Source organism: Epinephelus fuscoguttatus, linkage group LG20 (genome assembly GCF_011397635.1).
Source record: "Epinephelus fuscoguttatus linkage group LG20, E.fuscoguttatus.final_Chr_v1".
Classification (NCBI taxonomy): domain Eukaryota; kingdom Metazoa; phylum Chordata; class Actinopteri; order Perciformes; family Serranidae; genus Epinephelus; species Epinephelus fuscoguttatus.
In genome coordinates, this window is record NC_064771.1 from 19,166,528 (window position 1) to 19,192,300 (window position 25,773).

The 25,773-nt window shown below is 40.7% G+C and overlaps 1 protein-coding gene across 1 annotated transcript; it reads left to right on the forward strand.

Moving 5' to 3' along the window:
• The first annotated feature begins 857 nt into the window (after positions 1-857).
• Positions 858-25,288, forward strand: LOC125880895 (speckle-type POZ protein). The gene is made up of 10 exons (XM_049563714.1): positions 858-950; positions 13,651-13,854; positions 13,935-14,056; positions 16,162-16,313; positions 16,776-16,903; positions 16,985-17,162; positions 17,334-17,389; positions 20,094-20,216; positions 21,464-21,606; positions 23,556-25,288. Exons 2-10 carry the CDS (start codon positions 13,777-13,779, stop codon positions 23,698-23,700), a joined length of 1,125 nt encoding a protein of 374 aa, XP_049419671.1. The 5' UTR covers positions 858-950; positions 13,651-13,776; the 3' UTR covers positions 23,701-25,288.
• The last annotated feature ends 485 nt before the right edge of the window (positions 25,289-25,773 follow it).

The following is a 25,773-nucleotide window of genomic DNA, read 5'->3' on the forward strand; positions in this document are numbered from 1 at the left end:
ATAAATTGACTTTTGTTATCTGTAGTATTCCTCCTGCTGGGTGTTTTTGTCGACATATGAAGAAATAAGTTGAAACTTATATCTGTATGAAAACTGATGATAATGCGGAAGGATGCAATTTGGGTGTTTTTTTCCTTGCATATATATTAGACCATGCTTTACTTGACAGTGGTGGAAGCATTTAAATTGAGCATTTACAGACTGCTCAGATAGATTTTGGACATAAAGCTGCTGTAATCTCGTTTTTTATTATGATACTGACATTTATAAGGGAGAGTCCGTGCACATCACATTGTCCAGTACCTTGCCCGTGTCCACTAGATGGGGCAAATTCATAACAACTCACCCTTACCACAATCAACCCAACTGGTGCAAACAAATCATTTTAATGAAATAAGCAAAGCCCTGTTATTGTAGCTGGATTAATGGAGAACCTCGCCTCCACATTAGAGGTTAAAGATGTATTAAAGACACCTTCGGGGTGAACCGATGAATCTAGAGATTAATTCCATCTACATTTTAATTAAATCAAACCTTTAGCGGTTGATACTCATTAATCTTGGTGCGCTGTGTTAATAATCTTGGCACAATGCAATAGCTCATCCAGTGTGCTGATTAAATTAAGATACATTTGTTTTCACAGGTGGAAATATTAAACACTGGCCCCAGCACCCATGTGAGTGAACTATAGACACTACTAGTTACTAGTAACTCATTTTCACCTTTTACAAACAGGTAAGCATGAGAATATATATATAAATAAATATTATGTATATTAGAAATATCTAATTTCTGTTTTTTTTTAAATGGGCTGTTAAATCACCCCGAGCCAGCAGGGAGCGCTCTGCGTGAGACTACTCATGTCTGCCAGCTCCACAGACAGCTAGCCTGCTAGCAAACAACAACAGAAGATCCCGGACAACTAGCGTCATAATTAACCTAACACCAAGGTAAGCCCGTCGATAAATAAAATAGAGCGCAGCGATATACGAGCTAAAGACTTCAAAACACGCGGCGAAGGCTGTTATGTCGCATTTTTAGCCGCAGATTTGCGGCAATTTCCCCGACCTTTTTGTTTGGCTTAGGGTTAGCTGCTAGCTAGCTAGCTCGCTCAGTTAGCTAGCGTGCTATCGTCAGACTGTCAGGATTATGTACAGTATTTATTTGTTTGCAACGGTGTCACAACTTGTCGTCACTGTGTGGGGTTTATTTTTCAGTGTGAACACACTGGTGTTATCATGGAGTTAAAGTAAAACGCCAATTCAAAGTAAGATACCTTTGCCGATAATCTGTATTGTTAGCAGTTTAACTACCTGCTCCTGTCACCGCCTACATTAACAGCACAGTGCCAGTGCCAGTGTCAGTTCCCAACACTGTCTGCTACTATTAGTAGTTTAACTAGACAGCGGCACATTTAATACGACTGCATTTTAATGTACGTAATAATTAGTGTATTGTTATTACTAATATTACCATATGGGTTCAATCAGAGCTATTTAATGCACTGTAGTGGTTGATTTCATGTTGTATATTTAGCCTTACAAGTGCTCATGCTGTTATAGTTTGTGTTCTCAAGTTGTCCACAAACCAGTTGGTTGACCAGCTGTCATGCTAATTGTCTGAGAAGAAAGTGATAAGATAAATGAGGTGTGACCCTGAAGGAGTGAGCAGTGTTGGTGCATCAGTACATGCACAGTGGTGAATGAGTCAGGTTCACTGGAAGCAGACCAAACACCACAGCAGTGATATCACCACTAATGTCATTGCTTCTCATTGTGAGGAAGTTTTCTGCATCTCTCATGGTGGTGGTGGACACAGTAATATAAACATAAGTCATTTATGAAGACTATGGTGGTGTAAGTGATAACAATGATTTGAAATGCTTCTTCGTCTGGCTTTCTTGCAGCACTTGCAGTCTCTTCTTGTCTTCTTGCTATTTTTTTTTTGCCTAATATTGAAAGTCAAAGTGCTGCCGCACAGCACATTTAAAATGGGCCACAATTCAATTCAGGTTTTTCCTGAGTCCATGTCTTTGCCTTGCAGATATACTGAGCAGACATAACTGGGTTTAGCTGAGCTCACCTTTAGTGTGATGACCCAAAGTAAAATCCACTGCGTCCGCGCATTTTGTCCACAGTGTAAAATATAAATGTGATTATGGAAAAAGATGAACTGCGGCTAAAGTCTCAAATCAGTTTTCATCTCAACAATGCATGTGATCAGATTTTTGTATCAAGAAAGTGAGTCACAATGTTTTATTTTAAAATATTCCTTTACTGGAAGCTGATGTCAGATTTCTCTACCCCAAGTGCTCGTACAACTTAAAATGCTCAGTACATGTTTTCCAAGAATCGTAACACTGTTCTCTTGATGGCATAAAGAGGGATCTGATAATTGCAGGCATAAACAATTTAGTGGTTGAGTTATCTGATGTAGGGCAGATATTTATATTTTGATTTTGAGTCACAATTTTACTTTAAGCCTGCATAAGAAATGCAATATGAGTTTTTTAATAGAGGTATTGAATCGTTATCATTTTGTTGATTTCTGGTGGTTTTCATGTGATATGTGATGAAGCTTTTTGTGATGTGGACATTGATACTATACATACTTTTCTAAAATGACAAACAGGGCCAGAGGCAAATATTTTCTTCCGTCATGCTGTCTCACTGGGGAAAAATGGGTGCAATATGTTAAACTTGTGAGACCTCGTTTTCTCTATCGTGTCCTCGTATTTGTCTGGATATTAGATTGTAACGTCCAATTTGTGAAGCCAAACTGCTACAAGCATTTTATTTACTCATTTTAAATTTAATTTTAGTCTTGATCTCTGCCTCTCTGGTTGTACATAGTTTTGTTATATCCCCTTTTTCATAGCCACCCTTTGGAAATGGACAGAAATAGAACATGAGTCAATACAAAAGAATAAGAGGGTGAGAGGCTTCATTTGTGATACATGGTGACCCACATGTCAGCAGTGTCTGTCATACTCTGAATACATGAATTTTATTTGAAACATCATACAGTCCGTGTCTGCAGCTTGTCCAGTATTTTAAGCCATCAAATTGTTGGGTGCCTTTTGAGATAGGGCTGGGAAATATATTGATATTTTATCGATACTGTGATATGAGACTAGTTTTAAGGCTGTCTATTTTAAAGGCTGCATCACAGTAAAGGGATGTAATTTTCTGAACATATCAGACTGTTCAGGGTTCTTTTTCTTCTTCTTTTGCTTGCGGCGTCGGATAAGTGGAACAGAAATCTACAAATTGTTTAATTTATTGGTGCTTATAAATTAACAAAGACTACAGTTAGTTGTCAGGTTTAATCTTTATTTAAGTAAATGAAAAAGAACAAGTACAAAGTGTGCGATGCAAGAAGCACCTCTTGTTATGGCACTTGGTCGACTTGCCTTTGGAAAATTATCGCAATTTATCCGCCTTGCTCTCAAACTTGAAGCACACTATGCAATACATAGTTGAGTTATGTTCACATTCTCAAACACGACCCAACTAAACTCCTGTTTCGGGAATAATTGAAAGGCTAACCTGTGCTTCAGCTCATTAACCTTATCTTTACCCACCGCCGTTTTCTCAAAAGCGCTCAGTGAGTATTGTGATGTGTTTTTTTTTTTTTTATGACATTTTTATCGAAAGATAACTGCAAATTATACAGACTTACAATTGAAACACTCCCTTTCCATCATTTTTTCTTTTCTTAACAAACATCCCTCCCCATCTCCCACCCATACCCTGCTGCCCCTACCTTGAAAGTTCATGGAGATACAGGTTGAACACACAGTACCATTGATTCCATATAAAAAAATAAAGTACAGTAGAAAAAGGGGGATAAGTAAATAAAAGAAAGGAAGGGAAAAAAGAGGAGAAGGTCTTTTGGATAACAGTGCGTAAGAGTGAATGGCAATAATGTACAATTACATAACATTTCTGTTCAGGAGTGTTCAAAGGATATTAAAATAAACTATCAAGCATTGCCATTTCTTATAGAAATAGTCTTCCATGCTTCCACGGATAGTTCGGATCGTTTGGAGTGATGTGAACGCTCATTGGAACTCTGGTGCAGACCAAAGGAGCGGTTCACTTGCAAGTAAACCCTGGTGTGGTTCGATGACAGTGGGAAATGCAAACGGACTATCCAGCGAACCAAAGAGAGGAAGTGACATAGAGCGCAATGCGTTTTGGGTAGAAGCCAACAGCGCGAACCAGGAGAAGCAGGCTCATACTGGGCAGCTTCTTGTGAAAAAACAATTAGGTTTGAACACCTGATTGGTCATCGATTGGTCCTGGCCAATTGATGAGCCAGATTTTCCTTTTCCTAATGCTTTTTTTTCTTCCTGGGCAGTGGTTGTTTTGGGCAATACCGCCCCCAAACGAGCAGCTGTTGTAACTGTGTGACGTTGTCCAGATGGTTTGGTCTGCTTTAAAAAGTGCAGTGTGAAAGTGAACCGAACCAAATTAAAGTGTGTAATTGCTATACCCTGGAAATCCAGAGTTCTCGCTAGAGCACAATTTGAATTTGCTCAGCGAGTCACTCTGGCAATCAGTAATGATGCTCATTACCCATGCCCTTGAAGCCGAGCTGCACCAATCACATCGGTGTATCTGATATAGGCGGGCCAGACGCGAGCTAAACAGATGACAAAAGCGCTGCGATGACGAGGTCCGGAATCAGTCAGTAAACATTGCAAGATGGCTACAGATGAACACCAGTTGTTTGAAATGGCTTTGGCCGCTACAATGAACGAGTTAGACTTGGCTTTTTCTCTAAAAAAAAAGAACAGAAGACCGCGCTTGAATCTTTCCTTTGCAAGAAGGATGTTTTTGCTGTTTTGCCGACCGGATATGGATACGTCACCCTGTGTATTGTTCTGATTGGTCGTAGTATTATCCAATTGCATGAAGTGATATTTTCAAATGCATGCTTGGTGCCACCCCTCGAGTTGGGCCATTTGCATTACTCATAGCCAGACCCTAAATCTTTCTAGATTTGGGTCTGGATTTGTTAGGCATTTCCCGCCCAATCGAACCTAGTCCCCCGGACTATCCTGGTGTGAATGCGCACTAAGAGTGAATTGTATCTTCTTAAGTTTGACAAAAAAATACCAGGTCTTGAAGCCAGGCAGAAGATGATGGGAGGTTAGGAGAATTCCATTCTCGCAAAATTCTGCGACAAGCTAATAGAGACGCATACGCCATTATATCGGCTTGTCCGCAGGTCAGAGTAGTAAGGTTCTCTGGAACCCCAAACACTGGTATGAGAGTGCAGGGTTGCAAATCCTTTTTTTTTTTTTTTAAATTTTGGATAAGGTTCCAAAAATGCAGGCCTAGTTTGGGACAAAGAAGGAGCAATGAGCATTTCTTTAATGGAGACAAGAAGGAAGCGAGTATTTTACTACCTACCTACTTCCATCATCAGTTCTTTGAAAATTATTTATTTTTTCTTACGGCAAGCGAGTTGCTAGCCCAACATGGCCTTTTACTTGCCCAGGGCAATTGGGTAACCCCCAGTTGTAGTTATTGTAATATCATTGTGTAAATATTTTGTAAAAGCAACAATAGTCAACCCTATAATATCACTGCAATATTGATATTGAGGTAATGGTCAAAAATATCATATATGTATTTGATTTTCTTCATATCACCCAGCCTTAATTCAAGGAAATCACAATATTTTTGTAGGTTAATTAATCCTAATATCAGTTGTCTTTCCTGTTACAACTTCCAAGAAAAGCAAAATCACTAAGTCATAATAAAGCTCAAATTAACCAAATTGAAAAACAGTAACAGTGCAGTTCAACTGCTCCTCAGATGCCCCTAAGACCCCCTTTTTAAAGCTTTAATGACTGGACTACATGCAGCGTTTGCAGCCTGCTGGAGCATCTGCCCTCAGAGGTCAACACATCAAGTGTAACTGTTGGTAATGGTGTGAACCAGGTGACTGGAGACATTAGATATGCATTGAGGTCCCTCCTCCCTTTAACCTCCCATGCCTGGCGGAGAAAGGGGGGTTTTAGCGAGGAAGTACAGGCAGGAGGTGAAGCCTGGTTGCTAATGCTTTTTTGCCCGCTCAAATCCCCTTCAATGTAATTGTGGGTCTGCACAAAGTCAGGGATGAGAGCGAGGCAAGCTGATCGCTGTAGCAAAATCAATAGTTCATACCTCTCTGAGATTGAGTTTTTAGGAAAGGAGAAGCACCATGACCAAGGGCAGAATATGAAATCGCTCCCACAGAGGCCCAACACGCGCTGTGCAATCGATCCCCGGTCCCTGTACCAATTATAGATTTAAGGTTTGTCTGTGGCTTACTGCAGTCCTCAAAGACCAAAGCTTTGGAAATAGACATTGTGTTCACTGACACTTCAACAAGGGTTGCAATTTTTTCATCCCCCTTGGAAATTGCTGTCTGAAATGCCTCCATACCTCCAGTCTTTAATTTAGAGCAGAGATTGATTCTCCTTTTTTTTCGGTGGGGGGAGTGAAATGTCAGGAAAAAAGCATTGTGATCTTAACTGCCACCTCATATATCATATCTCCACACATTCACACATTTTAATTATATGGATTTTTGTTTTTGGACCTACATATCTAACTCTGTTATTGTGGTAACAAATACCACCTTGACTGTGATGAACAGCTTGTAGATTGTTTCCTCTCCTCTACCATCTTTTAAATTTTGAATTGATTTTTGTTAAATAGTTTTGCCGTCTGCTGTTTGATGGATTTTGATTGCAGACCGTAACATTTTAAAAAGCCTTGCTCAGATTATTGGGATAATCAATGTGTATTGGTGATAAGTGTATGGATTGTCTGGTGAAGGTTCAGCTGACAACTAGAATTTATCACACTGCCTTTGACCTGTGCTGGTGTTTTGTTTTTGGAAACTCAGGTCTCTTTGATCGACAGATCTTCCATAGTTTGGTTGGTGTAGCGAGTCACGTGAAGGTAGAGTAAAACTTTAAGTTGTAATCTTTAACATTTTATTCTGGTTGATTTGGTCACCTTTGAGTTGGAGATGTGCAGCATGTTGCTGCGCCTCTTCATCTGACAGCTCACAATGGCTGCTCCTTTGTGCAAAAATTAAAGCTGATAAGCTGTCAGGAAAACAACAAACAGGAAGTGACAATTGTCTTTAAAGCAGCATTCTTGATAAACAATTGCAATCAGGTTTTCTGGGTCACAGACTTGGCTACCTAGCTCTGAAGTTTGCTGATATATGCTGTGACATTGCTGAAGTTGACAATGTTTACAAGTCAGGTATTTAGAAATGGAGCTGTTTCAATGTCCACAAATGTGGGACTTTAATTAAGTAAAAATGCTTGATTTTGAGTCTGTATGGAGTCAGAGTTGTCCTTTAATTGAAATTTATACGTCAAGATTTTTCTCCAGCAACCCAAAATCAAAGAGTAAAATAATTTCTCTTGCACTTTAGTGGGATTTCTTAATTTATAAGGGACACATCTAACATTTTTATTGTTCCTAATCCAATTATGTAATTTCCATATATGTGTTTTGTAAATTCTCTGTGTTAACAACTTATTTTGAAAAGCAGATGTGGTCACATATCCTGAGCCGTTTCAGTGCATTTAAGAGGTCAGAATATGGGGCACTCCAATTCTAGCGGCAGCTGGTTTGACCACGCAGATAGTAATTAGGTGGAATTTATACTTACCTACGCCGTAGGCTCTGTGTCAACGTAGAGTCTGTGCAGTAGCCTGAAGTGCACCTCCCCAGAAATGTAATTACACGTTGTGGCGACATATACCTCTTTCTATCTTTTGAAGTTGTAACCATTTCCCTCAGTAGAAACAAAGCTTTTATTTACTTTAATTTCACAGATAAGAAACAATAAATTGTGAAGACAGTGAAGTCTCCACAAGAACAGCATTTTAAGTCTTGTGTGTGATTTAACCTTCAGGGATTTATCCTGGCTTCATATGAGCAGAAGGAATCTCTGCTTGCTGCTAGGCTAATTAATACAATCAAATTTCTAATAAATTTTTTTGTTTACTTATCTAAATAAAATGTAAATACTTGGAATGGCTGTTGCAGAAAAAGTGACTACCATGAGTAGAAGCAAAATTTAGTTTTCTGAGAATCTTAAGGATTGTAACTTTACAATCTGTAGCTGATATGTGTTCAGCTGTTTCTCTATGAATGGACTACCTGTCCTATAATCTGTTTAGTTCACATCTCAATGGGGTAGTTCAGGAGGAAACTGTTGTGTGCAGGGACCTTTTCAATTCAGCATGTGTCTTCATACCTGTCCCAGAATCTGTATTTGATTTCTCTCTCATACCTCTGTTTGATTTTCTTTTGTCTCCATCTAACCACTTTTTGTGGCAATTTATCTCTTCAAATGGCTCCACAGACGGTGGCCCATCTTTCATTCGCCACCTGTTTTTCCATTTGGCTTCTCTCTCACTTTACTTTTCATTTTCTTTCCCTCTACCCCCTTCCTTTATCTTCGTCTCAGTCCGTCTGACCAGTCGCCACTGTTGAAGAATCAAGAAGATTGGTTGGTTCTCCATTCATTGGATTTTTCAAAGACAGTCTTGAAACTAGGCAGAACAAAGCTTCCTGTGTGGACTGGTTTGTGTTCATCCAACATAGTAATGTAATGGAAGCAGTGGTAACACAACTGCATCTCTCTCTGTCTCTCTTTAGGTCTCATTGTATCATACGGATTACTGTTATTTTATTATGTTGATCTGTTCTGTACGACATCTGTTGCACGTCTGTCCGTCCTGGAAGAGGGATCCCTCCTCAGTTGCTCTGCCGTATTACACTAAATATCTGGAGTCCTTTCGACACAGATTGGTTGTTCACAATGTGGCATTATCAGGAAAACAATAGTGTGTCCTCTGACGTGTTGAACGTGAGTTTATTGCATCCGTTCGTCCTGAAGGCGTCCTGGAGAAGATCTCTGTTCTTTCCAGCATGTTTTCTATAGTCTGTGGGAAGATGTTAGTTTCGAGTCCTGCTTTTTAGCCTGCACAACATTGATGTGACACAACAGAAAAACATCAGCCACTGCCATCGGTAATTATAATCTCACTTGCTGAGATAATACGTGCATCCGTATTACACTCATACTTTTTCCAGTATGAACCCCTTTGGCCTTGAGAAGAAGCTTTTTCGTCCTCCACTGAACTCCACTTTGGCTGTGACTTAGTTGTATCTTTAAGTTCCAGCAGAGTGTTTAGCAGAGTATTCATGCTGTGAACATCCTGTCCCATCTATAAAGGTGTTCTGATGAGTAGAGAAATGGAGAGTGTGCAGGTAATTATTCCACACTGTTACTGTCTAGATAATATTGTTGAAGAATTTAGAAATGTTCCAGTTTCATACTACATAAAGATACTATACAGCATGTTTTCACATTTATCATTTTACATCTATTAAAGGTGACACATTGCATCATGGGATTGTTACCACAATTGAGAGTACGTACAGTTTTTCTTTCCACTGGGTGGTTGTGGCTCAGGAGGTACAGCGGGTCCTCCCCAGCTCCTCCAGTCTGCATGTCAAAGTAAGGCTGTGCCATCAGTGTGTGAGTATCTGTGAACGTTTAACTGATGAGCAAGGGGCACCTTGTATGGTAGCCTCCACCATCAGTGTATGAATGCATGTGTGAAGGGGTGAATGTGACATTAGGCTTGGGCGGTATCTAATTTTTCATACCTTCATACAGTTTGGGCCTGTCCCAATACCCACACTTCACCTAGAAATACCAACCTACACTTAGTTGTGTGCGTTCACGTTTAGGCGAGTGGTGTCCCAAAACAGAATTGAGGTAGTGGAAGTGGTCTCCAACACTTAAAACCCGCCCTAGATTCCAAGGGAGCCCCGACCCACACTTAAAACGAAGTGGAAGATGACATTTCCCGAAACACCTGGCGAAGTCAGCAACTTCGGCAAGTTTTGGAAAACAATTTGTTACTTTATGATCGGAATGTAGGCTGTACAACAACTGATGGTTGGGCTAGCATAAACGCATCAGCAACTCGGTTGAACACAACGTCAAAATATTTATTAAACAAATCGACTTAGCTGAACAAAATCAATCAGAACTAGAAGACGTCATAGGTGCCTCCTGTTTCCAGCATTTCTTCGCTGTTGATTCATCAGACGGAGAAGAATAAACATAGCACACACCACAACATAAGCGCTGGAGCCGGAATTTTCATTGCGTCGCTACTACGCGTGATGTATGCCTGCATGTCGGCTACGCCGATTTGCGTGAAGTAGTGTCCCGTTTCTTAGGGAAAGATCTCTACCCTAATATTTCTCACTTCCCTCATCAAGGGTTATCTTGCAAATGAGGACACTTAATACCAAGTGGAAATGGGACAGGCCCTTAGAGTGAGCAGCGCTAACCACCCTAGCTGACAAGTTTGTTACTTGTGCAAGCTCTCTTAGCTTTTTCAAACTAATAAATACAAAAAAGAAACCCACAAAATATTTAGAAAAGTAATATTCTCACATCTATTTTCCATATTAAACAGTGAAACACAACCGTACACCTTTTTTAAATTCTCGTTTCTTTCAGTTACGGAACTGAGACTGGCTTAACTGCCTCATTAACTCAGACTTCACATTCACATTCAGATGCAACAGAAACAAACAACAAGGTCCCACGGCGCGCATACACTGCTCACGAAGGCAGCATGACCCGGGCGTTATCCCTCCACCACTTGATGTTGCAGCGTCTTTTAGCTCAGCTGCCTGTTCTATTAGTAGATATTGGAGACTGACCTCTGGTGGCGCGTGCTGTGCACTACATACAATAAGTATTTAATGACGATATTGAGAATCATATCGGTGGAACTTCTGTATACCCTGGTATACCCTAATATCATGATACTGCCCAAGCCTTTGTGACAAGTAGTGTTTAAGTGCTTTGAGTTGTCGGTGGTCCCCTAAACACCCTGAGAATACTGAGGCCATTTCTAATGTTATAAACGCATACAGTATTTAATTACACAGTTAAATGAAACTTTATTTAAAGGATCTGCAGAGGCTATAAGTCTGTGGTAGAACTGAACTGGAACTAAAAACTGTTTAAGTCTGTCGTAAAGTGTTTTTCAGCTCACAGTCTGTTCAGATGCTACAATTCACACAGCCTCTAAGCAGCGTCGCTGTCAATGTATCACCTTCATTCAGTGTAATCATCAGGAGCAGAGAGCTCGGCTCCCAGCCGCCACAATCTGTTACGCTGCATTCTGACCCAAATTGAATTTATGGATGAAGACATTGAAGGCTCTGGGTGTGAGAGGAAGGTTGAGACGGATGAAGGGTTAGAGGAACGGTGAAATAGAAAAGAAGTGGTGAAACAGAAAAAAAAAGATATTGAACAGTGGAAAAAGAATTGGCCACAGATTGACAGTATGAGGAGCCAGACAGAAACGGACTAGTATTACACAGGAGTGAAAAACACCGATCTTGCAGTGAGATAAGAAAGGCTAATCTGGAAGTGTTTGTTCATGCTGCTAATATTGGGTTAATATTTTTGCAGCAAACCAAATTTACCGTTTTCATGAGATGATGCCTTCGTGTTCAGTCATTTCTCATGTGGAGTCATTTGAATTTCCTCTCTTACTTCTCTGAATTACTAGATATTTTCATCTCTATTATTTATATGTATATGTATTTTTTAAGTATAACCCAAAAATCCCATGAAGAGACCAGAACTAATAATTTGTTGATTTATCTCTCAATACCTTACAAAGGTCCTAGCTTGTTTTTGGAGCTCATCAGGTCACAAATCTAGTTTTGTTTTTTTTTTTTTTTAAAGGGATACATTTCTATATTAGATGGATGTTGTAGTTTTTAAATAAACTTAACTCAAACATGAGAAGTAGTACATTTAGTGGAGGCTGTTATTAGTGATGTATTGAGGCCTTACCCACACGTAGACGTTTTTTCTGTGTTTCAGCCATTAGTCCACATGCAAGCTGCTTTTTAGGTCACTGAAAATGTACCCTTTGTAAAACTGAAAATGAACAGAGACTCTGTTTTCAGTTTTGATATATAGTTGGGGAGTTTTTGGCTCGTAACGTCAGAGTGTGCACCGTTATCTCCTTTATTAGGCATCACAAATGATGCAACATTTTGTGCAGTAGTGGACGTGGCCCACATAGTGCTGGGTCTAACCTCACTAACAGGACTTTTTACGTGATTACACATAAGTGTACAGTTACTCTTCCACTACAGAGGTCACGGCTGCAGGAAGCCTTCTGGTAATAACTTTTTAAGGCTTTAGCTTGGCCAACATCTGCGTCTTCTTCTTTGCCTGGCTTTAGGGTTGGGATTATGTGCTGCCTGATTATGTGCTGCCTGCCTGTTTTGCATTTTTATTTGGACAGATATTTGTTTGAAGTGCTTGTGTGGACAGTTTTTTTTTTTGTTTTGTTTAAAGGAAGGAGGAAAAACATCTGTGCAAGTCTGGACTGTGCCTAATGCACTGCAATCTTAACTTTACCTTTATTTACCTAAATTCTTGGCTTCCTGTTGTTACATCGCCTGTTCTTGCTTTTGCTTTGTCTGCCAAAGTACTTTGTAAACTCAGATTCTTCAGAGAATATTCAAACTAGCAGGACAGTGCATGTCGTAATGGCTCCTAAATATTGCAGCCAATGCAACAGTATGGCTTGGTGATGTGTTTAAAGTAATTTTTTGGACATCAATAGAGGTTTATAGCACAGAGCAGCAAGATACATCAGTTTTGGCACACAGGCAGTGTGTTGTCTTCGTGACTTATAGAGAAATACAGAATATATTCATATATCACCAGATTGTCCTTTTAATGTGTAGATTTCACATTTGTGTGAGATCTGAGAGTTCTAGTAGACTGAAATGTCAGAATACTTCAATCATTGTGATTTTAACGTTGTTTTGTTGCTCTGTGTTGTTCAGTGCAGTTTGTTGTTGCCACTTATAAATAGCTAAAATACTGTAGGCTGTGTACTGTTGCTGTTTTCAAGGTTTATTTTTATTGATTCCATCATACCATCTCTAAGAGAGAAGTCAGAGTTTTACAGTGCAGTGAATATTTCGTGGCATTAAATGGTCAAGGAGAGCCAGGCGTCAGGGCTGGATAACCTTAACAATACACACACACGCTGGTGAAGTTTGTTAGTGTGAAGGAGAAAAGTGTATCACAGGTCTGCATAGCTTTCCTGTGACTGTGTGACTTGAAGGTAATTTGTGAACCTTGGTTTTGGCCAGTGGCTCCAACCCCCACTGCTGTCCCGGAGGCAGCTTGTTTATTTACAGTTCATTTTTGAGACTTAATTGCAATTGCAGCGGCTATTGATCTCAGAACAGGCATGGGTCATCGATCTCCCGCTGTCCCCCAATGGGTCAGGGACAATTCATCTAGCCACAACACCACAGACCTCAGTAGCAGGCAGTGTGGCTGCATGAATTAAATGATATTGAATCTTAACTGGATTAATGAAAGGTACAGTGCTTGTGTGTTGCATCCCAGTGAGCTGTTCTGAAAATGGTTTTCTGTGATTGCCTGCCTCTCTGTTAGAAAAATGTCTTTCAGGCTAAATAGGAGTTTCAAGGAGATGGGACTTAAATTCTGGTCTGATCAACTAATCACACTCACATTGTCTCTTTCTAGGGGGCAAACTGCTTCCATCTGGCATGTACTGATGCAGATGGACGTCAGGACTGAACACTGACAAGTGGAAGTGACGGATCCCTTCTCCTCACCCTCTTGCCCCCGACACCTTCTGTCACGCTGGCAATGTCAAGAGTCCCGAGTCCCCCTCCCCCTGCGGAAATGTCCAGCGGGCCTGTGGCCGAGAGCTGGTGTTACACACAGGTAAACCAGTGACAGTGTTACATTTAATCTCAAATAAATCAAATAGTCTGAGCTTCACTGAATATCTTTTCGTTTGTCAGATCAAAGTGGTGAAGTTCTCTTACATGTGGACCATCAACAACTTCAGCTTCTGTCGTGAGGAGATGGGTGAGGTCATCAAGAGCTCCACCTTCTCTTCTGGGGCCAATGACAAGCTGAAATGGTGGGTGGGCAAGAGAGCTGCTCTGTTTCATCATATTCTGATATCCAGTATTTATAATCTTACTGTAGTGTCCAACAAGTGGACTGTTGAGGCAAATGTTATTACAGGCATTCTGTCCTTCGAAAATAAAAACTCAACAGCAATGTCTCTTTCCAGAATCATGACCTGGTTACTCAAGATAATCCACAGACCTCGTTGTGAGCAGTTTCATGAAGGAACTATTTTCTCTCTGCTGAACTACACCCATCAACCGCCTCACCACACTGGAGGAAGCGTGCTTTGACTCAATTGATGACAGGCTGGTGCTTGTGACGTTGTGAGATGCAAAAATGAATGGTGTCCTCCTCGGCTGGGCTGTAATGTTAGCTAGTTCATGTTTCCTTATTTGTGGTGATACAGTTGGCGAGTGTAGTTCAGTAGAAAGAAAATAGTTCCTACATGAAACTGCTCACAACAAGCTCTTTGGATTATCTTGAGTAACCAGGTCATGATTCTGGAAAGAGACATTGCTGTTGAGTTTTCTAATGTATGTTTTGAGCACCACAAGCTGAGTGCCATCTAGTTCCATTATATTGGAGAGAAGGCAGACATCTCTGCAGCTGATATCTCCAACACTCTGCAACTCACACCAAAACAATCTAGATTGACAAATAGCACTACAGGTAAGAGGAAAAATGTGTATTTTTCAGGGTTCCAACAGTCTTGGAAAACCTGGAAAAGTCATGGAATTTCACAATCAGGTTTTCCAGGAATGGAAAAGTCATGGAATTAGTAAAAATCATTAAAAGTTTTGGAAAAATCATGTAGTGTAACATAACTGCAAATTTATTTTCTATAGCTGTCGACGTAGTGTAGCCCTCATATGTGTCAATGTGTGACCCTTTGTTTACCACGTACAGCATTCTTCCTCTCCCTTCATGTATGTCAGCTACCTGAAATCTTACTAAATGATGAAAACTCTGTGTGTGTGTGTGTGTGTGTGTGTGTGTGCGTGTCTGTTCCACGTTTTTCTCCTCACTGACTTGGTCAATCCATGTGAAATTTGGCACAGTGGTAGAGGGTCATGGGAGGATGCGAATAAATCAATATTACATCAATTGGCCAACCAATTGACAACCAACCAACCAACCAACCGATTGAAATTGCAAACTTTGAATGGGCATATCTCATGCCCCGTATGTCGTAGAGACATGAAACTTTGCACAGAGATGCCTCTCCTCATGAGGAACAAATTTGCCTCAAGAACACATAACTTCCAGTTATATAGATTTTCCGCCATTTTGAAATTTTTGAAAAACACTTAAAATCGATCTCTTCCTAGGAAGTTTGACTAATCTGCATGAAACTCGGTGAACATAATCTAGGGACCAATGTCTAAAGTTCCCTCTTGGCAAAAGTTGGAAAACTTACTAAAACTGAGCTTCTATAAGGCAATGACTTTAACTATCTGCCTTTCAACGTGCTACCTCAACTACTAATGTACGGTTTTAGCCCACTAACTATCCTACTATTGGCAATGGTACTACTGTACTTTCAATAAAGCAATCGTACTATCAGATTCACAAAAACTGTCTGAATACATTGCTCTTCTTAATGGGTTCAGTTGACTATTTAATCTACAATTTCCTATGACCTGTATCCCAAACACACACCATGTGAAACTGTACGTGGGCAACTGTGCACTCAATGGGTATGGACTAGTTATATTTGAATGGAATTTGAATCTGATATGTCTGAAAAACGCTGGGCAAGGATTTTTTTTACTATGGGTCCTTGAAACGTCATGGAAAAATGTTGAAACTTTGTCCAAGAAAATGTGTGGGAACCCTGATTTTTGGGGTGAACTGCCCCTCTAGTGGCATCTAATTACCTGTAATCCTTTTTTTTTTTAAACTTACAAAAAAAATAATTGTACCTTAGCAAACAAAAACACAAATACAGTTTTACAAATCATGAATTTGTTTGGGTGTGTAACCTGTGCACGTCATGGCAGATCAGAATAATCCAGTCAGGACTGATTTACACCAGTAATAATGAGTTAATATATTACTACCTTTATCTCTTTTACACAAGATCTTAATTATTGCATCCTCCACCATCGCCAGGTGTTTGCGAGTGAATCCTAAGGGCCTGGATGAAGAGAGCAAAGACTACCTGTCTCTCTACCTGCTGCTGGTCAGCTGTCCGAAGGCAGAGGTTCGCGCCAAGTTCAAATTCTCCATCCTCAATGCCAAGGGAGAGGAGACCAAAGCCATGGGTGAGTCAACCGCGTAGCGTTATCTCTCAATCTATCTCAACCCAAACAGCAGAGGCAGGTGGTTGCCAGCCATAGAGCTTTGGTTCTGCTCGAGGTTTCTGCCTGTTTAAAGGAAGTGTTTCTTTGCCACTGTTGAACAGTAGAGGAAAATAATAAGTGCTTGCTGTTGGCAGGAATTCATTTGAATGGTGGGGTCTCTGTAAGTTGAAAGAGTCTGGTCGAGACCTGCTCTGTATGAAAAGTGTCGTTAGATAACTTGTAATGATTTGGCACTGTTTAAATAAAAAATGACTTGAACTTTTAACTGCAGCAGAGGCCATAAAAGAGTCATATTCTAGATGTAATATCCCTCTGTGGAGATCACAGTTTTAGGCTTGTACTTTTTTTTTTCCCCCCAGAAAAATGACACCTTTCCTTTGACTTACCTTTTTGTGACTTCTCTGTGTCCCCGGCTGTCTGCAGAAAGCCAGAGGGCCTATCGCTTTGTCCAGGGGAAAGACTGGGGCTTTAAAAAGTTCATCCGGAGAGATTTCCTCCTAGATGAGGCCAACGGTCTCCTACCTGATGACAAGCTCACGCTCTTCTGTGAGGTACACTGCCCAGTCCCTGTGTTTATACCTTGTCTCTTTACAAAGCATTATGGAGTATTTCATGTAATGTCTCTCCGTCAGGTGAGTGTGGTGCAGGACTCGGTCAACATATCTGGGCAGAACACCATGAACATGGTAAAGGTGCCTGACTGTCGGCTAGCAGACGAGCTGGGGGGCCTGTGGGAGAACTCGCGCTTCACAGACTGTTCCCTGTGTGTGGCTGGACAGGAGTTTCAGGCCCACAAAGCCATCCTGGCAGGTACAGACATGAGTCACACACACTTCACGTATTTTTTTTGTTCTGTTTTTTGTTCCTGCTGTTTAGAAAATGTAATATAATTAGTTTTTCCTCTTGCTGTTTCCTGATCACACACTTAGACATTAATATTTTGGCTGTTGGCCTAACATCTCTCTGTATCCCTGCTTTCAGCACGTTCCCCTGTATTCAGCGCCATGTTTGAGCACGAGATGGAGGAAAGCAAAAAGGTGAGCCCATGGTCCCAATGCTTTTTTTTATTCCGTGAAATAAATTTGTTTTGTTCCTCAGGTGCTCATCTGCTCAGACTTCCCCTGCTGTGTTGAGGACTTAAAGTGAGTGAAGGATTGTGCGCTGTCAGACAGCTGCAGCACAGAGCTGTTTGGTGAAACTGAATGATAGCGCACCTGAAATGAAATTGTCCTGCCGTACTTGGGGGTCAGGATTCATCCTTCACTGACAAAGCCGCAGAAGCAGAGAATTGCTTTTTTTCATCTGTGCACATGTGACTGTAAGAAATGAAACAGCAGGAGAAGCTGCCCAGATGTGTTTTTTTTCCCAAAGCAAGGCCATTTTAGATTTTGTGTTGCCAACTTTTCTAAAGATTAAACCGTTCCACCCAGTCATCAACATATTTCAAATGTAGAGTTTATTTTGTGTGAAAAGTAACAACAGATTGTACCTTTTATTGTCATGTACACAACAATTACGGTGAAGCAGTCATATGCAATGAAATGTTGAGATCTCAGGCTTCGTCCAAATGTGCTCTTACTGATTAGATATACATTATAAACATGGAACAAAATCTAATTAGAACCTAAGACATCCATTACACTGAATATAATTATAAGTAAAATAGTGTTGTAGCTGATTAGTAGTTTATTAATGTTGTGTGTACATACAGATTGAGAACAGAACACCATGTGCACCATTTATCACATTTAATCACTTGTTAAAATACCATGAAAGTCATAAATTCTAAATGTGTTAAAGGATAGTTTAGATTTTTTTAGTGGGGTTCTATGGGGTACTTTTCCATTCATTCATTCATTCATTCATTCATTCACGCATTCATTCATTTTCTGTAACAGCTTATCCTGTTTGGGGTTGCAGGGCTGCTGGAGCCTATCCCAGCTGACACTGGGTGAGAGGTGGGGTGCACCCTGAACAGGTCACCAGACTATCACAGGGCTGATACATAGAGACAGACAACCATTCACACTCACATTCACACCTACGGGCAATTTAGAGTCACCGATAAATCTCGCCTGTATGTCTTTGGACTGTGGGAGGAAGCCGGAGTACCCACAGTCAGTGTATTACATGCAGTAGATGTCAGTCGCCACACCTCCAGTTTAGAGAAGCAGGCTGGAGTCTGACTTGGAAACTAAACAGTGTACTGCTGTGGATGGGGCCAAAAGCAAATCATATTTTAGCCTCCTAAAAAATCAATATCAGTTTAAGTTTATGCTTATTTAGAATATTTTCACTGCTTTACCTTGCAGTCAGACAGCTCTTTCTGTCAGGGAAATGAAGCAGTTATCTGTGCTCTCTTCAAAGCCACCAGACACCTTTGACAAAAACAGTAATTTTACCCTCATATAACCGGAGCAATATTGGACTACTGCAGCTTCTTTTAATGTGTGACTTTGGTGTTCTGAAAGGGTTAGCTTAGATTCATCAAAGTCACACAATAACAAACAATCAAACTGATCAAAGCAGTGGTAGACGGTAGACGGGCAACCTCTGTGTTCTGTGAGGTAAAATTACTGTTTTGTTCAAAGGAGTCTGACTTTGAAGAGAGCATAGATGGGTATTACCCGCTGAAGTCCCGCCCTACCACCTCCGGTTGTGTAGCAGTTTTCAAGTGCACCGTTGCTGTGGCACCGCCAAGAACGATTGTGATTGGTTGAAAGAAATAAAAAAAGCCGGGGCGTTTTTTTTCTCCAATCTTAAAGTAAGAGTCGGCGCAGCCAGACCTTTCTTTTCTTGAGAAAGGTCTGGTGAGCAAGACTACACTTAAATTGATGTTGATGTTTTAGGTGTGACTTTTTTGAGATGGCTGAAATTTGCTTTGCTGCTGCCCCCTTCCACAGCAGTACATTACTGAGCCTCTATGTCAGTACTTCAGCCTGCTTCTCCAAACTGGGGGAGCGCCAACTGCTATCCTCTGTAGGTCATACACTGACTATGGATAAGGACCGCATAAAACCCCACTTCAGATTATTCGAGCTATCTCTTTAACTCTAGAGAACTTAATTCAGAATCACAATAATTAATAGGAACTCCTGTTTTATCATAATCCAGTTGTTGCAGCATTATTCAGCACAAGTATTGCATATGTTTTAAAAGCAGAAGAATTCATCAAGTAGTTTAACTTTCATCTTCATCACATCATTTACACTGAAGGTCGGTCATGTTGCTATGAGTTCTCTGTCAGTCTCTCACACCTACTGTAGAAAAAGAAAAAAATTTCTTAAGCAAGTGAAACTACCTAGCATGATGAACTGTAAAAAATGAATGAATAGACTGTAGAGATTTACAGGCCCAGAGATAATGAAATGTACTTTCTCACATTCACCAATATAAAACTGCATATGGTACTGAAAAAACTTAAGCCATCTTAAGTTATTTAGTCACCGTTACTCATTTCTGAATATCAGCAATATAAATAATCAATTTATTTGTCACATGAAATTATAAAAATATATAATATATATATTTATGAAACAAAATTTCAGTCTAGTGTAATACCGTCAGTTCCTTCAATTTGTGCATTAAAAGAAATAGTGAATATAAGAGACTATTGTTTTTATGGCATCATTAAAAAACCTGATCAGATAGTTGGCAGGTATCATAGATATTGTAGTTGAAAGTCATGTCATGGTGAAATGTTTGAATCTAACCCTCTTACTCCTCGTCTGTTTCTGTCAGAACCGCGTGGAGATCAACGATGTGGAGCCGGAGGTTTTCAAAGAGATGATGTGCTTCATTTACACTGACAAGGCTCCCAACCTGGACAAGATGGCTGATGACTTACTGGCAGCAGCTGACAAGGTAATATCACAGTACAACCAGGAGTCAGGAGTGGTTCTGAAACCAAGACCGAAACCGAGACACAAATGTCCATGATCGGAATGTTGCGGTTCCTTCTTTCACAACTGCTGCAGGTGTAGCCTGTTGAGCTGTTATTATATTAAAAGACAGAGCTCTCAGCATGGCTGCCAACAATTAATTTACAACTGCATCACCTGAATATGTCCATCAGCTAAATAAGACAAAAACAGACTGGAAGGCGAGTCCTTCTCCCTGCAGTGTCCAGGCAGCCTCCCACTGCGGATTTGGACTGTGCCAGAGTAATAATTAATGCCACAGAGTGCAAATCGCTGCGTATACTGTATTTAATTGAATTAAAAACTTAACTTAAAGCGAATGGTAAAAGTGTTTGAAACCAACTGACAATGTACCTTCTAGGGTGCCTTTTAGTCAGTTCATTCTACCTGCCCTCCTTACAGGACAGCTGCCGTTCAGGAGTTATCAGCAGGGAATAGTTTTGTGATGGAGCATTACTGACATCTGTGTTATTTAGCACTTTCGGTATGGTGAAGTCACAGTGAAATTTAAGGTGTGTTGACTGATTCACGTCGTCAACTCATGCACTGATTAACATTACAAGTAAACATTCCACCTTAAAAGTTGCCGGCAGTCGGACCAGTGAGGCAGCAAAACATCCTTTCATTTTATAATTACAGTCTACTAATAAAACTCTCCACGGTATGAACAGTGGTTACATGAGCCTCAAAACCAGCCACAACTCAGCCCTGAGCAGAGTGACCGTCCGCCACTGACCAATCAACAGACTGCAGTGTTCAGTGGAAACGGGGCTTAATACTGTGCACAGCACCATAAGTTGCTGCAGCTGTTAATATTGCCATCCTGGCTGTATTTAATATGATGAGAGTTGCATAATATTTTGTTGGCAGCATGCATTGTGAGCTTTGAGATATTCCCTCAGGTAAAGGTAATAAGACGGATTAAGTGCACAGTATCCACTAAGCCAATTAAGTCAGAGAGCCATCAGGATTTTAAGAAACAGTTTGATGATTTCACACTGATCTCACTCTCTGACACCAAGTGGGAGACTGACTTTGACACACAGTTTCATACTGGACGGCCACAGATGTTTCACTGTCATTTTAAACGCTGAAATGATATTTGCAAATATCATCTAACCTGTCACAGCGACCCACATGAATACTGATGAAGACAGACAGTGTACTCACCATGTGTGCCCTCTCTTTCAGTATGCTCTGGAGAGACTGAAGGTCATGTGCGAGGACGCACTGTGCACGAGTCTGTCCGTGGAAAACGCTGCTGAGATTCTCATCCTGGCTGACCTGCACAGCGCCGACCAGCTCAAAACACAGGCTGTCGATTTCATCAACTAGTAAGTTCACACATCATCACTTATAATTAGGTCTCCAGCACCTTTTATACAGACTCCCAGATCTTCAAGAGTCCGCTGAACATTTTGTCTCTGTTGTTGTGTCCGTCTGTTACATCTCCTCTTTCTCTTGGCATCATTACTGGTGGTACCAGGACTCAGTCTCACCCTCTCGCCTCATCTCTGGGTGTCACAGTTAATAATTTAATTTCACATGTCCCCTCATGGAGTGGTCTGTGTGACAGTATTAAACCCCGCCGAGGCTTTCAGAAGGATTGGGGCAGCCTGACTCCTCACCAGGTCTGCCGTCACCTCATCTTTTGACTCAGATGAATGTGTGATAATAAGTCTGAACATGTTCAGCTCATATCTGTCCCCTCAGATTATTCCCCTCTTTTAACTACACACCATTTATCACTTATATTTATAAAGCTGAAGCAGTCAATTTATTGATTAATTGACTGGCAGAAAAAAACTAGCATAATTTATTATAATGTATGAATCATTTAAGTAAGTTTTCAAGCTAAGATGCCAAACATTCTGTAGTATGTGTTTAAGTTGGATTTGTGGCTTTTCTTTGTCTTATGTTCGTGAGTTCAACCCGGCGGTCAAAACCCCCTGAACAGATCACGGGATACATCAGGCTTTTTTTTTTTTTTTTTTTTTATAAACAAAATGTTGATATCAGGTTAAGAAGAAAAAATAGTTCAACCAGACGAGCCAATCACAGACAATTTCTCTAAGTGCCACTGAAATGGCATTTCAGGCTGATCTATCTACACTAGGGTTGCCTGCAACTAAGAATTTTCCTAGTCCACCAATAGTCATCATTTAGGGCCATTAGTCAACTAGTCACCCGCGTGATTACAATATAAATTCAATTATTAAATGATATATTTTGGATGTGGCAACACAATGGTTTGAGTTGAAGGTGTGAGAAAGAATAGTATCAGTAACATTGTTAACACTGTGCTACATTACAGAGAAATACAAAACCGTACTAATGAACCTTCATTAATATAGGCCTATATTTTATCTACAAGTGCACGTCACACACTGAGCGAGCCGCCTGTTAATGACGCTGTCGGCAAAGCAGTAATGATTGTGCTAAGTGGCTAATGGGCATGTAGCTACTGACATGTTTCAGATGATACGTCATGTTTGTAGTCGACCAATGAAGATGAGTTTACATATCACCTTGGGTTCATCCTTCACCTTCTCAAAATGATCCCACACTTTGGATTTCCTTCCGACATGTTATTAACTAGCCTGTGTAACAACCACAGGAATTAACGTGACTCTTGTCTGACTGCTGAGCGTGGCCTCTTCCTGTGTCTGTCCTTTTAAATTAAATTCACACATGGTCCTGCCCTAACATTTGGTCGACCATTAGCGGGCAGCAGTAAGTTTTCATTTAAAAAGGCACAACTATGGCTATGTTCACGCCAAGCATTCACACTGCGTCAGTGTTTTGGAAACCCTTAAAACAGATTTTGAAAACGTTTGGAAAACTCAAAAAACGTCCTTGACCGCCTTATACTCGTGTTATTTAATGACTATACTGGACAGAATATAAGACGGCCCTGATTTTAGGCCCCCAGGAGTTGCTGCAGGTTAAACTGGGCTAGTGAGACACTATTAGGGTGGATGAAACCCTAGCAACGAACTTAAAGACGCTCGGTAGCCTAGCAGCATTAAGGCTATAAACAACCTGCAATGCAACACTCTGTCGGAGCTGGTGTTCACCGATAGTCTTTCTATTTGAAAAGAGAGTCTGGTCTTGTGTACATGTAATGTGTAGTCCTGTAATATAAGACAACCCCTACTGGTTTCCAGGAAATATTCTGTTATATTCAGGTCCAAATACAGTAATCAAGAAAGCAATTATATCTAAAATTTTACTTGTACAAACCTTTTTCCCTAAACTACTGTTTTCTGTTTCTGTCCTCCAGCCACGCTGCAGAGGTGATGGAGACGGCAGGCTGGAAGTCCATGGTGGCGTCTCATCCACACCTGGTGGCCGAAGCTTACCGCTCCCTGGCTTCAGCCCAGTGCCCTTTCCTCGGCCCCCCACGCAAGCGCCTCAAACAATCCTAACAGCAAGACCTGTACACTCATGCGCGCACACACACATGCATATACATACGAAGACACACAGACCCCCCCCCTCACACAGGGACAAACTCTCCCCTTGCTGTTACCTACTACACTACCTACAGCCTCCCCCCTGAATCTCCCCCTTCTGCCCCATCCAAACCTGCTGTATTTAGTCTCTTCTAAAGATGGAGGGAAGAAGAAGGAGGAGGAAGAGGAGGTGGAAGAGAGGGGCAGGTGGGCTCGTGAAGTGGATGTTTGTTGTTTACAAAAAACCCACAGCACCCCTCCCCTTTTCTCCTCGGCTCCGGCTTAGTGAGGTCTGACATTGTGCTCTTTTCCGTGTGTGAAAGCTAAATCCCTCGACATCCTGTTAGTTCCTACTTTGGAATCTGTTCGGGAGGAAGGACTGGACACAACAACCCAAAAAGAGCCAACTGTCTGGAAATTTGGAGGCTGAAAGGACAAGTGCAGATAAATTAAGTCTTTAACTGTCTATTTTATCACGAGGCTCTGTCCTGCTCTGTTCGTGGTGTTTGGAGCAGAGCGGTCGGAGAAGCCCCCAAACTAACGGACACATGGGCCTGTAAGGGACTAAAGACGAAGAAGTGGGCCTGTTAGTTACAAACTAGAAGCCACCCCCACCTGAGAAAGACAACCAAGGGCTAGTCAAAAAAGCAGATATGGGACAAAGTCATCATTAATTCTCCCAAAGAAAGTTGGGAAAACATTGCACTAAAGTCACAGGTCACCCCTCGTCAACCCTTACCAGCAGTAAAGTAGAAATACTGTAGGCAAGCACACATTGAAGCAAGCTTCATGGACTAATGACCCAGCTGGACCACCAAGAACAAGTACCCTTTAAGAAGATTTATCAGCAAGTGACAGAAACAACACCTGTACTCCCATATAGAACTCTGCTTCATCTGCGTCCGTTTTCATTTTTTAAATAGCCGAGGAAAAAACTGTATAGAATGGATACAGAAAATAGCAACGCACAACTGGATGTCATTCTTGGGGAAATTGTATTTTGTGTGTCATTGTAGCCCTTGAGAGAAAATAAAATCCAAGGTGTCGACGGACAAACTAACCAGGAGGAAAAAACAATGTCAAGAAATGGTTTAAAGAAACACGAGGGTTCAATCAGGCATGTTAATGTTCTTTTATGATGAATTTCTTATTTGTTTTTTTTTGTTCCCCTCAGAACTGTCATTTCTATTTTTTTCATAGGAATTTGTACAGACACTAGTGTTTTTGAAGCTGTGTAAACAAAAAAGCATTTTCAACCTTGACATTGAGAAAATAAAATGCAGACAGAGGTTTTCTTTGCAGGCATGAAGATTGAGGGGAAGTGAAACTGAAATGAACACGTTTTAATGTTCAGAACAGACAGAATGTGAAAAAATGCACACCAAGGCAAACCACATGAAATACATTTGAAGTTATCATTTTAACCTGGTGGGAAATGGTAATTGATAGAAGGAACCGTTGTTGTTTCTTTCCTGTAGATATTGCTGGTTATGAGAAGTGACACTTAGTTGTTGCCATTTTTTGTTCCCAAAAGATTAAACCACAACTATTTTGTATTGAATGCAATGCAAACTTTGTCTGGTATTTCTTTATGAATTGTGCGTTTGTTTTTTACTCCACGACATTTATTTGACAGATTTACAGATTAAGATTTTCCATACAAAACATATGTTCATCCCAAACATAACACAAAGTGCTATACTTAAACATTAATTGGTGAGTGATAGTAATCCAGTAATATATCAAATACTATAACACATGCAAGCACCACAAAGAAATGCGCGCACAGGTATTCTTTTCTCCAGATTTATAAAAATGCATGTACCCCTGCTTGTGTTTTTACCTATCTTATATCTCAGTCGCTGTGAATGAGGCACACACCACAAGCCTTGTTTCCACTCCCACAGGTAGCTATGAATGGATGTAGAAATGTCCTTAAACATTCATTTGCATTTTGAAAGTTGAGCCTGCTCCACCACTCATTAGACCTGTCAGTGAGGAGAACAGCAAACAATGAGTGCAATTGCAACAGCGAACTGGTGAGGT

Excerpts from the sequence above, each read along its gene's own strand:
- LOC125880895 (XM_049563714.1), top strand. The coding sequence starts at position 13,777 with ATGTCAAGAGTCCCGAGTCCCCCTCCCCCTGCGGAAATGTCCAGCGGG. Across the intron at positions 13,855-13,934 it reads AGAGCTGGTGTTACACACAG|ATCAAAGTGGTGAAGTTCTC; the intron begins GTAAACCAGTGA and ends TTCGTTTGTCAG. Across the intron at positions 14,057-16,161 it reads GCCAATGACAAGCTGAAATG|GTGTTTGCGAGTGAATCCTA; the intron begins GTGGGTGGGCAA and ends CACCATCGCCAG.